This window comes from Rhinopithecus bieti, unplaced genomic scaffold, assembly GCF_001698545.2.
Source record: "Rhinopithecus bieti isolate Rb0 unplaced genomic scaffold, ASM169854v2 scaffold_9899, whole genome shotgun sequence".
Classification (NCBI taxonomy): Eukaryota; Metazoa; Chordata; class Mammalia; order Primates; family Cercopithecidae; genus Rhinopithecus; species Rhinopithecus bieti.
The window spans coordinates 6,665,934-6,680,022 of record NW_016806979.1 but is presented as its reverse complement, the minus strand read 5'-3'; the positions used below and the strand labels follow the sequence as shown (position 1 = coordinate 6,680,022).

General features: G+C 51.9%; 1 protein-coding gene across 1 annotated transcript in view; it reads right to left on the bottom strand.

Moving 5' to 3' along the window:
• Window positions 1–14,089, bottom strand: part of UNC13A (unc-13 homolog A) — a 96,416-nt gene that overhangs the window by 15,699 nt on the left and 66,628 nt on the right. Inside the window, 12 exon segments of the mRNA XM_017879566.1 lie at window positions 595–742; window positions 1,314–1,394; window positions 1,800–1,856; window positions 3,910–3,939; window positions 5,044–5,257; window positions 7,803–7,946; window positions 9,533–9,685; window positions 10,414–10,502; window positions 10,770–10,847; window positions 12,089–12,172; window positions 12,994–13,137; window positions 13,503–13,599. Coding sequence (XP_017735055.1) covers window positions 595–742; window positions 1,314–1,394; window positions 1,800–1,856; window positions 3,910–3,939; window positions 5,044–5,257; window positions 7,803–7,946; window positions 9,533–9,685; window positions 10,414–10,502; window positions 10,770–10,847; window positions 12,089–12,172; window positions 12,994–13,137; window positions 13,503–13,599 — 1,319 coding nt within the window.

Below are 14,089 nucleotides of genomic sequence, written 5' to 3'. Positions count from 1 at the left end.
ACAGAGGTCCCTCCTCAGGGGGCTTCAACCACTCCCTGGGACCATGAAGTCAGAGGTCCCACCCATGGACCTGCCAATCATTCCTTGACCCCTTGACATCAGAGGTCCTGCTCATCCTGAGCTGTCAATCACTCCTGAAGTCTCCCAGAGCTGTCAACTACTCCCTGGACCCATGACTGTCCAGGTCCCTCAGGAGCTGACAATCATTCGTTGGCCCTGGGACACCATAGATTTTCCCAGGAGATGACAATCACCTTGTGGCCCTACAAAGTCACAGGTTCCACACCTAAGAGTCATCAAGCCTGCCCTGGTCCTTGATGTCAAAGACATTCTATTCCAGAGCTGCCAATCATTGTCTGGCTCCAGGACATCACAGATATTCCCAGGAGTTGACAATCACCTCCCAGCCTGTGACGTCAGAGGCCCTGCCCCCATGAACCTTTGATCACTCATTGGTCCCCGGACTTGGTGCAGAGATGTCAATTCCGCCCCATCCATGACATCACAGGGGGAGTGAGCCGCGCAGCCGCTCAGGCTTGGGGCGGGGCTGTCTCTGCGGAGTGGGAAAGAGTGATGGGGTCTGGGCGCCCTTACCCTGGGCCGATTGCGTCTGTACAAAGGTCTTAATGAGCAGGTCGGTGGCCTGTGTGTAGAGCGACAGGGCATAGCGCAGGGATTGCAGGTCCGGGCTCTTCTCCAGGAAGGTCTTCTTGAGGCCCACACCACCCGCATGGAAATATTGCTGGGGAGGAGAGGGTGGGAAGAGGTGAGGCTGGTGGGACTCTCTACCCACTCATAGGGCTGGGTAGCCCTGCTGTCACCACTCCCAATTCCTCCCGCTACTACTTTCTCACCTCTTCCTTTGCTTTGCCTAGTGAACTCCTATGCATTCCTCAGAACCCATTTCTCACATGCCCTCTTCCAGGAAGCCCTGGCTTCTCCTACCTTGGGTTCACCCAGCCCCCATCCTTCCCTCTACCCTTCTATACCTCAAGAAACGCCTGGCACAAGGTCCTTTACATCCTTCCCTCTATACCTTCTCACTCCTTGGGCTCCCCCAGCCCACATCCTTCCCTCTACCCCAAGCATAATCCTATAAGGCTGAGGATGTCTGTATCCAGCAGTCTTCCCTGGCCTGGGGCTCCTTAATGCTCTGGCATTAGCCAGCCCAGCTCTGGCACAGAAGGGGGAATGAGGGAGTGTTTATCAATTGAATGAATTAATGTGGGTCTGAGGCGAACCTAGGTCCATGACCACAGCAGCCACACCTTCTACACCCCCCACCTGGGATGGGGAGGGGTAGGGCCTCTCACCTTGATTGTGTCCAGGGCCAACTCAACAACCGCGCACTGCTTTGGGGTCAAGCTCTTGGCTTCTTCTCGTACCATGTGGTCCTGGATGGATGGGGAGAGGGGCCACGTGGGTGGAGTGGGCTCCGCCTTCGGAATCTGTGCCTATGGGTCTTATCCCTGTTAAACTTGGAGGAGCTGGGCTGAGGGTCTATGTTTTCATCATCCCAGCACCCAATATGTGACTGGTACACAGCAGGTGCTCAACAAATATTTGTTGAATAAATGACTTGCCCTCTTGATCAAGTTGTACCTGAAGCTGAACCATTCACATCTTTCCGACACACTGGGGAGCAAATATCTTGTGCTTCAGTGAGTAGAGTTTCTGTCCTTTGAGCCTGTAATGCATGTCATCATCCTGGGACCCCTCCCCCAGGATGGTGGCAACCTGGAAGCCACATAGAGTTTGGGGGGCAGTCCCTCACCCCATACTCTAGCCCCACTCCTCACCTTGAGTTTGGACAGCTGACCCAGCTCCTTGGCTGCATTGAAGATCATCTGGGTTCCCTGCAGGTAACAACAGACAGCTGGGTGAGGGCAGGGGCGCTACAGCTGACACTCCAGCCCCAGAGACCATCTTGGTTCTTGCCCAAACGCTCTGGGCAGGGCAATAATTGTGTCCCAGGGACAGAGGTCTGGAATTCCTCAGGAAGAACTGAGGAGGATGTGGAGAGCTTGTCCCTGAAAATCCCAGTCCCGTGGGGATAGTACCCACCCTCTCAGCCTCAACCAGGCTTGTGTAATGGGAGAAACAGACAGGGACCGGACTGTGAGGGGCAGTGGGTTGGGGGAGCCTCAGACGGTGGTGTTTGTGGGTGTGGGCAGGGTTTTCCAGGGAAAGGAAGCTTTGGGAAACAATAGGCTGGGCTGCGGTTTCAGAAAATGGCTCTGGTGAAACACTTCCTCCTCCTCAAGGAAGCATCCCCTCTGCAGGGAAATTTCCCCTTTAATCTGGAAGGGTTTTTAGTTTGACTTTTTTTTTTTTTTTTTTTTTTTTTTGAGACAGGGTCTCCCTCTGTTGCCCAGGCTGGAGTGCAGTGGCGTGATCATAGCTCATTGCAACCTCAAACTCCTGGGCTCGAGCAATCCTCCTGCCTCCCCAGTAGCTGGGACTACACGTGTGAGCCACCATGTCCAGCTAATTTGTGAAAATTTTTTCGTAGAGATGGGGTCTTGCTGTGTTGTCCAGGCTGGTCTTGAATTCCTGGGCTCAACTGATCCTCCCACCTCAGCCTCCTGAAGTGCTGGGATTACAGGCTTGAGCCACGTTGCCAGCCAGTCTGACCTCTTTTTTTGTTTTTTGTTTTTTTTTTTTTTTGAGACAGAGTCTTGCTCTGTTGCCCAGGCTGGAGTGCAGTTGCGCGATCTCAGCTCACTGCAAGCTCTGCCTCCTGGGCTTACGCCATTCTCCTGCCTCAGCTTCCCGAGTAGCTGGGACTACAGGCGCCTGCCACCACGCCCGGCTATTTTTTTGTATTTTTTAGTAGAGACAGGGTCTCACCGTGTTAGCCAGGATGGTCTCGATCTCCTGACCTTGTGATCCGCCTGCCTCAGTCTCCCAAAGTGCTGGGATTACAAGCGTGAGCCACCACGCCCAGCCCAGTCTGACCTCTTAAAGGAAAAATCCTCCCTCTATACAAACACCTCCATATCCATCCTCCAGCCCACTCCCAAACAGACACTGGCAAGATGGTGACGTGATGATGGCTCTGACAAGCCAGATGGGCCTGGATTCAAATTGCAGCCCTGCTGTGTGGCCCTGGGCAAGTCACTTAACCTCTCTGAGCCTCAGTTTTCCCATCTAGATGGGGAAAATCATATCTACTTTGTGGCTTAGTCCGAACTAAACATGTCCTTGCTCAGTGTTCACTAATTATCACTTGGTCTCAAAGTCATGGGCAATGCTAAGGGAGACGGGGTCCCAGACTGGAAGGCATGTGTCTAGCCTCCTCTCTCACTGTTGGATGGCCCCAGTCTTGTCCCTGAATGCTCTGAGCCTCAATTCCCACCCTGGCTACCATGGATACCCATGGTAACTTGGGGGACAGGGTGGGGCTGAGTATTGAGGTAACGAGTCTTGTATTACTGGGTCCTGGGGTGGTCTGGGGGTCCTGGGTGAGGCTAGGTGGGGAGGGGCCCATTTACAGTGGGGAAATTTGAATTATGTTTATAGTCTACCAGCTGGCCACCTGGTCATTCCTACTAGTATTATTATTATCATCTTGGCTGTTACTATTCTTATTTCTTATCTGTGATCCTGAGGTTCTTACAAGGCACAGTTACTCAGGGGTCCAGCGAACTGGGCCTCAGTTTCCCCTGCTGCACCCACCTGTAGTCTGGCACGGCTCAGGGGCCTTCCTGGGTACCCTCTGCCCTACCCACCAACCACCCACCCCCCACCCCCCACGAGCAAGCCCGACAGACAAAGGAAGAAGAGACCAACAGACAGGTTCACAGTACGCCCTCAGACGGCACGAACCACAGAGGTGGAAGGGGGCACAGGGGTAGGGTTGGGGGGAGTGGGGTGGGAGCCAGACAGACAGTGAGAGGCCGGTCTTACGTCTGAGTGGCTTGGCAATTTCACCCTGCCCTGTGGAGAGAATCAGGTGGAGGTCAGAGTTCTGGTGACTGCTGGGAGGATACTCAGTGGGACTTCCCTGCCCCCTCAAAGCACAGTCTCACTTCCCAGCCCAGGAGCTCCTCCCCAGGTCCTGAGTCTAATGGTGGGCCCCCTCCCCAGCTAACACCTCCTCTTGTCCCCTAGCGGGGGTTTAGGGGTCAGACTCCTTGACTGCCAGAACACTCTCAGGGTGCCCAGGAGGCTGGAAGCAGCCTCATCCCACAGTCAGCCTGCCCCAGGATGGGGCACCTGGGGAGGTGGGGAGATGAGACAGGGCTAGGAATCTCTCCTCCTCCATTCTCTAAGGGGTTGCCGCTATATCCCAGCACCCGAGTCTACAAAAAACATACTAACATATACTGTAAGTTCACTCAGTGCTGAAGAACCCATACACTAAACTACATACGTGCACTCCTAAACACTTGCAGGCATGTGCACAATCACACATAAACCCACACACCCTTGACCCCACACGGATTCACATCCACATATAGGGTGCCTGGACACTGAATATGCCCCCCAAAGGGCTGGAGGACAGAGTAGAGAATGTGTGAATCCCTGTGACCCACATTCACAAAGCTATGCACTCCATTTATACGCACAAAGGTACAACGATATCTTCTGCACAAGTGCACAGCAAGACAGCTGCTTGCGTGTTGCTGTAGCTCCCATCTCCTTAACAACAAGCACCCACTAGCACAGCAACAAAAAAAATTTCTACATAAAAAACAACACATCTCAATCCAGCGTGGCGATCCAGCGTGTAGGCTCCTCAAGAAGCCACAGAATTTCAGCTGAGCCCAGGGCTCAGATGAGCCCTGTGGGTACTACGGTGGGAGGATGGGAGCTGTTTGTGCACACACATTAGTTCACATGTGCACCCACACTGCACGTTCTGTCCCTGGAGAATCACTTCATCTCTGACTTCTGGATTTGCAGGACTTGGTTAGGACAGCTATCTCCTACCCACGACCCCCAGCTGCCCTTCCTGCCTAGGTGCACAGACACACACACATGCACACGCATGCCCAGACACCGGAGCTCAGGGCCTCAGTGAGACGAGGCCCTCATTACCTTTTCTAATCCCTTGCCATGTTTTCTCAAGAGGTTCCCCTGCAGAGACAATGTCACAGGGTGATCAACCTGGCAAGTCGTGCAGGGTGGGAACCTGGGATGCTCACAGGAGTATTCACGGGGATGGGGGAATCCACACTGCACAGGGGACTGATGACTGGGTTGCATGGGCATAGTGTGTTTGTTTGTGTGTGTGTGTGCACGTGTGCACGCACTTTAATGACTGACTCTTAAATGGTGTGAGTCAGAGACAGGAAAGAGAGAGAGAAAGATACAGATACAGAGCTAGAGAAAGCCAGAAAGAAGGGAGATAAGTCACTGCCAAAATATAATCCACTTACATTTACTGTACACATGAGACCCTTGGTTCTTGGGTTAACAGGAAAGCAAATGTGCTGCATATTCAGACAGATCTGAATTTGAATCCTGACTGGCATATATTTACTATATGACCTTGAACAAGTGATGCCTCTCTGAGCCTCAGCTTTCCTCATCTGCAAAATGGGGATAATAATATCCACCTCACTCAAAGGGTTATCATGAAGGTGAGCTGAAACAGGGACTATGAGGTCTGGCATATGGGGTGTCATTAAATGCGAATTCCTTTATCCCCCTGCCTACAAATGCATTGCCTGTGGTCGGGTATGCTGCCACCAAGTGGTTACAGCCAAAGACCCAGGCTGCAGCTACCAGGAAGTAAGAAGAGTACTTGTAAACTTTTGACAAAGTGAAATCTTGTAACAGCCTTGTCTTGCCCACAAAGGGAAAATCTGAAGTTGTTTTGTCTCTGCTCTCATACATGTCTGCATATCACCACCACCATCACCACCACCACCACCATTAGCTCTGATTTAGCGATCACTGCCTCTGGGCCAGTCACTGAGAGTGCAGTGGCGGGATCTCAGCTCATTGCAGCCTCCGCTTCCTGGGTTCAGGCAATACTGAGATGAGTATTTTAATGCATCATGCCAGTTGGTTCTTAGAACTACCCTCAGGGAGGTGATGCAATGAGCCCCATTTTCCAGACAAGAAAACAGAGGCTGGGAGGTCAAATGACTTCCCAAGGTCACAGAGAGAGAGAGTGGCTGGGCTAGGATTTGACCCCAAGTCTGCCTGACGTCAAAGCCATGACAAAAGTCTCCCACTTGGTCAACTGGGTGTATGTCTGGGATTGGTGTGTGTTGGTGTGGATGGCGGGAGTTGGGTAGGCAGGGTGTTGGGGTACCGAGGAATGGTCTGGAGCATGGAATTTTAGAAGAATCAGAAATAGAGACCCTCATGGTGGGGACCTGCATTCTGAGAAGCTGCTGACAGTTCAGAGCCCAAAGAGGAGGTCAGAGGAATCCTGGAGTTGATCCTCTTTCTAGCTTCAGGGCATCTGGTGACATTTGGGCCCGGGAGCAAGGTTGGATTCTACCCTTAGATGGCAGGTCCGCTGCAAAGGAGGAGCTGGGATTTGGGTTTGGAAGCCGGTAAGGGGGGCTCCTCTGGACTTCAATGGGACAGAGAGGGTAGGCGTGGTTTCCTTCCCTCCCAGNGAATAAGGTACCATGAGTCTCCCGGGAAGGCCAGGGAGGGGGCAGAGATGGCAGCACGGAAGGGCAAGACCCCTGCCCCAGCCCAGCCCAGAGGAGAAGGGAGGATGGGAAGTCCGAGCCTCCCCCACCATCGTCGCCTATCTACAGCCCCCGCGCACCCTTCCCAAGCCTCCATGGTCCACCTGGGAAAGACCTCCCCACTCCGCAATGTGCCCACAGCCCACGTGCCATTGCTGTCCTCAGGTTCCTGACGCCTCCCGGAGGGACCCACACTCAGCTACATCCCTCTACAGATGTCTAGGTCCCCCTGGTCCCTGGAGATTATGGCCTCTGGTCTATCGGTCCTGGTCTGTGGATGGCCACTGACCTCTCTGCTTGACCTCTTTGACCTTGGATGCCCTCCATGACCTCTGGCTGACCTCCAGGAGCCCCCTGGTCTATTGATCTCTGATCTTTGAAGTCCATGGTATCCCCCTTCTTTGGCTTTTGAATGAGCCCCAAAGCCCTTAGAAAAACCCATTGATGTCTATGCCTTCTTTTATTTTTTTTTTGAGACAGGGTCTCACCCTGTCACCCAGGCTGGATTGCAGTGGCACCATCTCAGCTCACTGCAGCCTCTACCTCCCAGGTTCAAACAATTTTCATGCCTCAGTTTCCCAAGAAGCTGGGAAAATAAGCATGCGCCACCACATCCAGCTAATTTTTGTATTTTTAGTAGAGATGAGATTTCACCATGTTGCCCAGGCTGGTCTCAAACTCCTGACCTCAAGCAATCTGCCTGCCTCAAACCTCCCAAAGTGCTGGGATTGCAGGCGTGAGCCACAGTGCCTGGCCAATGTGGGCCTTCCGTGACTCAAGGATAACCTTGATCCCGAAGCTGACCTGTTTTCTAGATGACCTCTGACCTCTGAATGCTATTTTGACCTACATGTGACCTCTATGACTTTAGCGGTCTCTTGACTTTACCTGATCTCTTCGACCCTGGAGAAACCACAATGGACTCTGAATGACCTCTTTAACTCTTCGATGATCTTTAACCCCCGGGTGACCTCTCTGACCTCTGAATGGCCCCCCACTGACCTCTGGTGGCTTCCATGACCCTTGGATGGCCCTTGAGCCTGGATGACCTCTCTGAGACCGGATGCCTTTGTTCTCAACCCCCAGCCTCTAGGCACCAAGTTTTCTGGGCTCCCGCCAGGGATGTGACCCAAATATCCCCACGGGCCCCCTGCAGGTCTCACCGTCTGGTCGGTGAGAGGTGGCAGGACGATGGTTTTCTCCATGGTGTTCATAACCAGCTTCCACAGCTCCTTCAGCACTCGCTTCAGCACCGTCTTCTCACAGATTTTGGCAAAGAGGGTCAGGCTGGGGACGAGGGGCAGGTCTGAGAGAGGGCCCAGTTGGCTCCAACCCACAGATCCCCTTCCCTTAACAAGTGGGCAAGGCATTCCACAGGTAGGAAAGAGGGCCCACAGCCTGTACAGGGACCCCGGGTGGTTTGATGGGGCTATGATATCTGATGCATGAAGAAAAGAGTGAGTGGTGGTTGGACTGGTCAGCAGGGACCAGATGGGAAGAGGCCTCAATGTCTGCGAGGAAGGCTTGGGCCTTATCATGAGGATAGGGGTAGTGGGGAGCCATGGAGTGTTCAAGAGGGAGACACAGCCAGACTTTCATGTTTGAAAGAATAGTGTGGGGGAGGAACTGAAACAGGAAGGATGGAGATCAGGGACTATGAGGGAGAAGGCCACGCCCAGGAGGAACAGGAGGGAAATGGTCAGAGGGCAGACTTGAAAGGGAAAACAGCAAATAAATCGTGGTTGGATGGATAGGGGTTGAAGGAGACAGGCAGTCCACCATGATCCATCTGCCAACTGATCCAGTCACCCACCAATCCATCCCTCTTCCAGTGGTCCTTAATTCTCTATTTCTTTTTCTATCCATCCATCTCTCCATCTGTTCATCCATCCATCCTTCCATGCATCCTTCTACTCATCCATCCACTTATCCACTTATTTATCCATCCACCCATCATTCATCCATCTGTCCATCCATCTATGCATCAAAACATTTGTTCATCCATCCAAATATTACCCAGCTATTAATCCATCCATCCATCGACCCACTCATCCACCCACACACCCATCTGTCCATTCATTTATGCATCAAAATATTTATTTATCCATCCAAATATTTATCCACCTATATCTATCCACCATGTATCCATCTACCCACCCACCCATCCAACCATCCATTTATTTATCCATCCACCCATCTGTCCATCCATTATGCATCAAAACATTTATTCAATGATCTAAATATCTATTGACCTATCCATCCATCCATCCATCCACCCATCCATCCATTTATTCATCCATCCACCCATCTTTCCATCCATTTATGCATCAAAACATTTATTCATCCATCCAAATATTTATCCACCTATCCATCCATTTATCCATCCATCCATCCATCCATCCATCCATCCATCCATTGGTCCATCCAACCATCCATCCATCCAACCATTCATCAAGTCAGCCTGCCAGACATCCATCCATCTATGCATCAATCCATCTATGCATCAAAACATTTATTCATCCATCCAAATATTTACCCAACTATCCACCCATCCATCTTTTTAAAACATCTATCCTCCATCTAGCCTTCTAAACATTTATCTTTTAATCCATGCGTCCACCCACCTATCCACCTCTCATGTCACCTATTCATCCACCATTCATTCATCCACAAAAATATTTACTCACCAATCCTTCCAATTATTTGCCCACCCAACTTTCCATCCCCTTCATTCCACCCTCTACTCAGCCATACAACTATCCAGTGACCACCCAGGAAACATTCCCTGCACACCCTCTCCAGCCAGTCCCTGGGTCTCTATGGCCCTGCCCCAGCCCCTCCCTGGCCAGCCCAGTCCACCTGGCCTGGCTCACTTGCTGTCCAGCAGGTCCATGATGGGCTGCAACACATTGTCAGCGTCCTGGGCCACGCTGCTGCAGGCACTGGCTGGCACATTGCCTGTGCCCTTAACCTGGCTAAGGATGTCACCCATCTGTTTAACACACTCTTCAATGTGTGGCTGGAAGCTGGGGACAGAAAGAAAAGGCTCAGACCACAGGAAGGGCTGGATGAGGACACAGATGCTCATCTTTGGTCCTCGAGGTCATATCATTAGCATCACAGCACATAACCGAGCAAGAATGGAGAACAGGCCAGACAAGGTGGCTCATGCCTGTAATCCCAGCACTTTGGGAGGCCAAGATGGGCGGATCATGAGGTCAAGAGATCAAGAGCAACCTGGCCAACATGGTGAAACCCCGTCTCTACTAAAAATACAAAAATTAGCTGGGTGTGGCGGCGTGCACCTGTAGTCCCAGCTACTCGAACCCAGGAAGTGGAGGTTGCAGTGAGCCAAGATCACGCCACTGCACTCCAGCCTGGAGACAGAACGAGACTTCATCTCAAAAAAAAAAAAAAAAAAAAGAGTGGAAAATAATAACAGCAGAACCAGGCAAAGGGATAAGACGTTTGCCCACATTGCTCATTTCATTCTCAAAATCCTACCCAGGTACTATTATTGTCATCACCCCAACTTTACAGAGGAATAAAAGAATATATAAGGCTCAGAGAGGTTAAGTGACTCACCCAAGGCCACACAGCTAGAAAGCAGTAAAGCCGAGATTTGAACTCAGCCTTGTCTAACTCTGAGCCTGCAATCTTCACCGCTACATCTGCTGAGCCTCCAGACGCCCCAGGCTCAGAGGGCTGAAGGCTGTTCCCTCCCCACTGCCCCCAGCCCTGGAGATGCTCCCACCTGGTAGCAAACACCCGGCTGAGCTCATCCAAGACGTTATTGAGTTTCACCTGAAGCTCCTTCAAGATGTCACTGGCTTCGGCATCCAGCTAAGGGGGGAGAAGGAACATCAGGCCAGGTTCAGTAAAGTATCCACATGTACTGGGCATTTTCTCATCTGACCCGGGGAAAGGGATCCCAAGGGGCTGGAGGGGAAACTGAGGCACAGAAAGTTGTGATGCAAGTCTAGGTTTAAGAGCATGGTTGAGCTGGAATTCATCCCTAGGCCTGGTGGCATATGAGTTTGGGGGCCTGCAGGGACACAGTGGTGGGGGTGCCCCCTTCCCTTCTCCAGCCCTTCCCCGGCCCTGCCTCACCTCCTTTCCTCCCATGGCTTCGAACATCTTCTCCAGCTGAACTCGTAGCTGTTGAGTGTTGTTCATGAGGATGCAGGGCTGCGGATGGGAACAGAGAGGGGAGTCAGGCCTCAGGACCTCTCCCCAGAGCCTCCCCTACCCAATGCCAAGGACCTCAGGATGGTTTCAGGGTCTGAGTTTGGAGGAAGCTGGGGTCCCAAGGGGTCACCTGCGAATGGAAGGCAGTGTTTGGGCTCAGGCTCCTGAGCGTGTTGTTGCTGGGGCATCTCTGGGGATTGGTGGGGGCAAGGAGGACTCAAGTAATCCCACAATGCCAGGCCTGGTGGGTCCATGAGAGGGGCTGGGAACGCTGGGGGTAGCAGAGTTTCCTGCAGGGGTCCAGAGCTTTGCAGCTCGCACAATGAAGGCTTCATTTGCAACAGCCAGTGACACACTGAAGGCATGTGCCCTCACCCCCAGATGTACACACGAGACCCCCCCCACAGATACACAAACTCAGACATGCACAGCCAGACACAGTCCTAGACACACCCTCACATCATGCACACTCGACACAGCCAGACCAAACCTGGTGAGACACACTCACCCAGACGTGCACAGTCACACACACACACACACATAGACACACATTCACACTACATGCCGTTAACTCAGCCAGACGAAACATGGTCACACACACCCAGACACGCACAGCTGGACACACACACAAGCATACACACACTAACACTATAACCAGTTAACACAGCTAGATAAAATATGAGACACACACCCAGATGTGTACGGTTGAACACACATATTCATACATACACTCACACTATACCCAATTAACACAGATGAAACACAGCTAGACACCCACACTCAGATATGTACAGACACACACAGACAGGCACACACACTCATGTTATACCCAGTTAACACAGCCAGATGAAATACAATCACACACGCACACTCAGACGTGCACAGTCGGACTCACACACACATTCATGCCATAGATACCCATTGAACAAAGCTAGACAAAACATGATCAGACACGCACACTCAAATGTGCACAGACACACACACACACGTGCAGAGTGTACCAGTCAACACAGACAATACACAATCAGACACATGCACTTAGTTCCCATACACTCACACACAACTAGATACACTCTGATCGCACACATTCAAACAAGCACCTCTACACACACACAGTCCAGTCAGATCACACACAGGTGGACATACATAGCCCCAGGTGTCAGGGCTCTGGGGAGAAGGGAGTCCTGGGGATGCTGAATGGGGCTGAGGAGGGGGCTAGGTCAGGGGTTCCCTCAGGTCACCACTTTCTCTTTCTCCTTGGAGCAGTAGGAGGCGAAGTCCTTGGAGATGATGTCTGCGTACTGGAGGAGCACATTACTGATGGTCTGGGGAAGACACAGCGTGTGGGTGAGAAGAAAGGCTGGGACCAAGGCAGGCCCCAGTCATCAGGTCCCATCAAGGCCACTAGTGAGATCAGTGATGAACTCAAACCCTAATAGCAGCTAAGATGGGCCCTTGGGCTAGGCAAATTCTCCACCCAAGATGATCATCAAGACCTATAGGAGATACCGCTCGATGAAGACAATCGTTTTATGTAGACCCAGCTCTTTTTCAGAGCAACCAAGCATCATATTAACCCAGTCTCAACCACAAGCATGACCTGATCTCAAATCAAAAGCCAGTTCCTACTTGTAATCCCCAAGGTCAACACAGCCTAATGCCAATCAATCAAACCTCAACCCCAATGATCCCAACCCTCAAACTCACCCCAAGACTCACTCAAATTCTGTATCAATCTCAGCACTCACTCCAACCTCAATCCCAAATCAAGACCCAACCCAGCCTCAAACTCCAACCAAACAGCATTGCCAACTCGCACTAATGACCTCAATTCCAACCCTGATCTTAACCCACACCTCAATTCCAACCTTACCCTACACCTCAACTCCAACCCTAATCTCAACTCCAATCTCAATTTAAACCCTAATCCCAACTCCAACCTCCATCCAAACCTCAACTCCAACCTCATCTCAACCTCAACTTCAACCCAAACTTCAACTCCAACCTCAACCCAAACTCCAACTTCAACCCCAACCTCAGTGACATCACCAATTGCAACCTCAGCCTCAACCTTACCCCATCTCCAACTCGGATCTCAATTCCCTGACCCCGTCCCCTAGCCCCAACCCTACACACTCCCCCACACCTTGGCAAAGCGCCTCATGTAGTGCCCCACAATCTGGGGGTCAGGACACTCGAGTTTCTTGATGATTTCAAAGCTCTGGTTGAGTTGGGAGAAGACGTCCACCACGGAGCAGGAGAATAGGGCATGCTCCGAGGTCTGCTGGAACTGCAGGGGGAAGGAGGCCAAGAGGAAGGAGGAGATCAGCACCAGAGAGGCCCCAGAACCCGACTCTCCCACTCTCCATGGAGAGCCAGAGACCAACTTCCCCGGGGTGAGATGGACAGAGGGCGAGGTTGACTTAGAATCAACTCTAGACGTGGTTGCAGAAGCCATGGGGTGCATGGAGGTGTCTGGCTTGATGGAACTCACATCTCGTAGTTGATGAATGAACAAAAGATTTTAAAAAATCATCAGCAAGACAAAGATGGTGGACACCTACCAGAGACTGGCCTCAACCCAAGGGCAAATTTCCCCCAAAATTGGACCCCAGTGGGAAGATTAGGAACCTGATTGTGGGTTGACCTTCTTACCCCATCCTTCTTGTCTCGCTCCAGGGCACCGTGCAGGAAATCCCGGGACACCTCCTCATTCTCATCCAGCCACTGGATGACGAAGGGTTCAAACCATCTGGAATGAAGAGCCAGGGTGGGGCTCTACCACCTCTTGTCCTCCTCAACCTCTGCACCGCCTGGTTCTGACCCACTAATGAGTGGAGCTACGGCTGCTCCTACTCTCCCTGGAGCTCTCCCTGCAGCTCTCCCTGCAGCCTTGAGTGGCTGCCCCTCTGCTCGCCTCCTGCACTGAACCTCAGTTACTTTGCTCATGAAATAGAATGAGTGGCCCCTTTTACAGTAGGGCCCAGGCCTGCGGGAGTCCTAGCTCAGATAAACTGCCTGTGGCAAATGAGTTCATTCTCTGAGCCCTTCCTTCCTTCCTTCCTTCCTTCTTTTCTTTCCTTCCTTCTTTTCTTTCCTTCCTTCTTTTCTTTCCTTCCTTCTTTTCTTTCCTTCCTTCTTCTTCCTTCCTTCCTTCCTCCCTTCCCTCCTTCCTTCCTTCCTTCCTTCCCTCCTTCCTTCCTTCCTTCCTCCCTTCCCTCCTTCCTTCCTTCCTTCCTTCC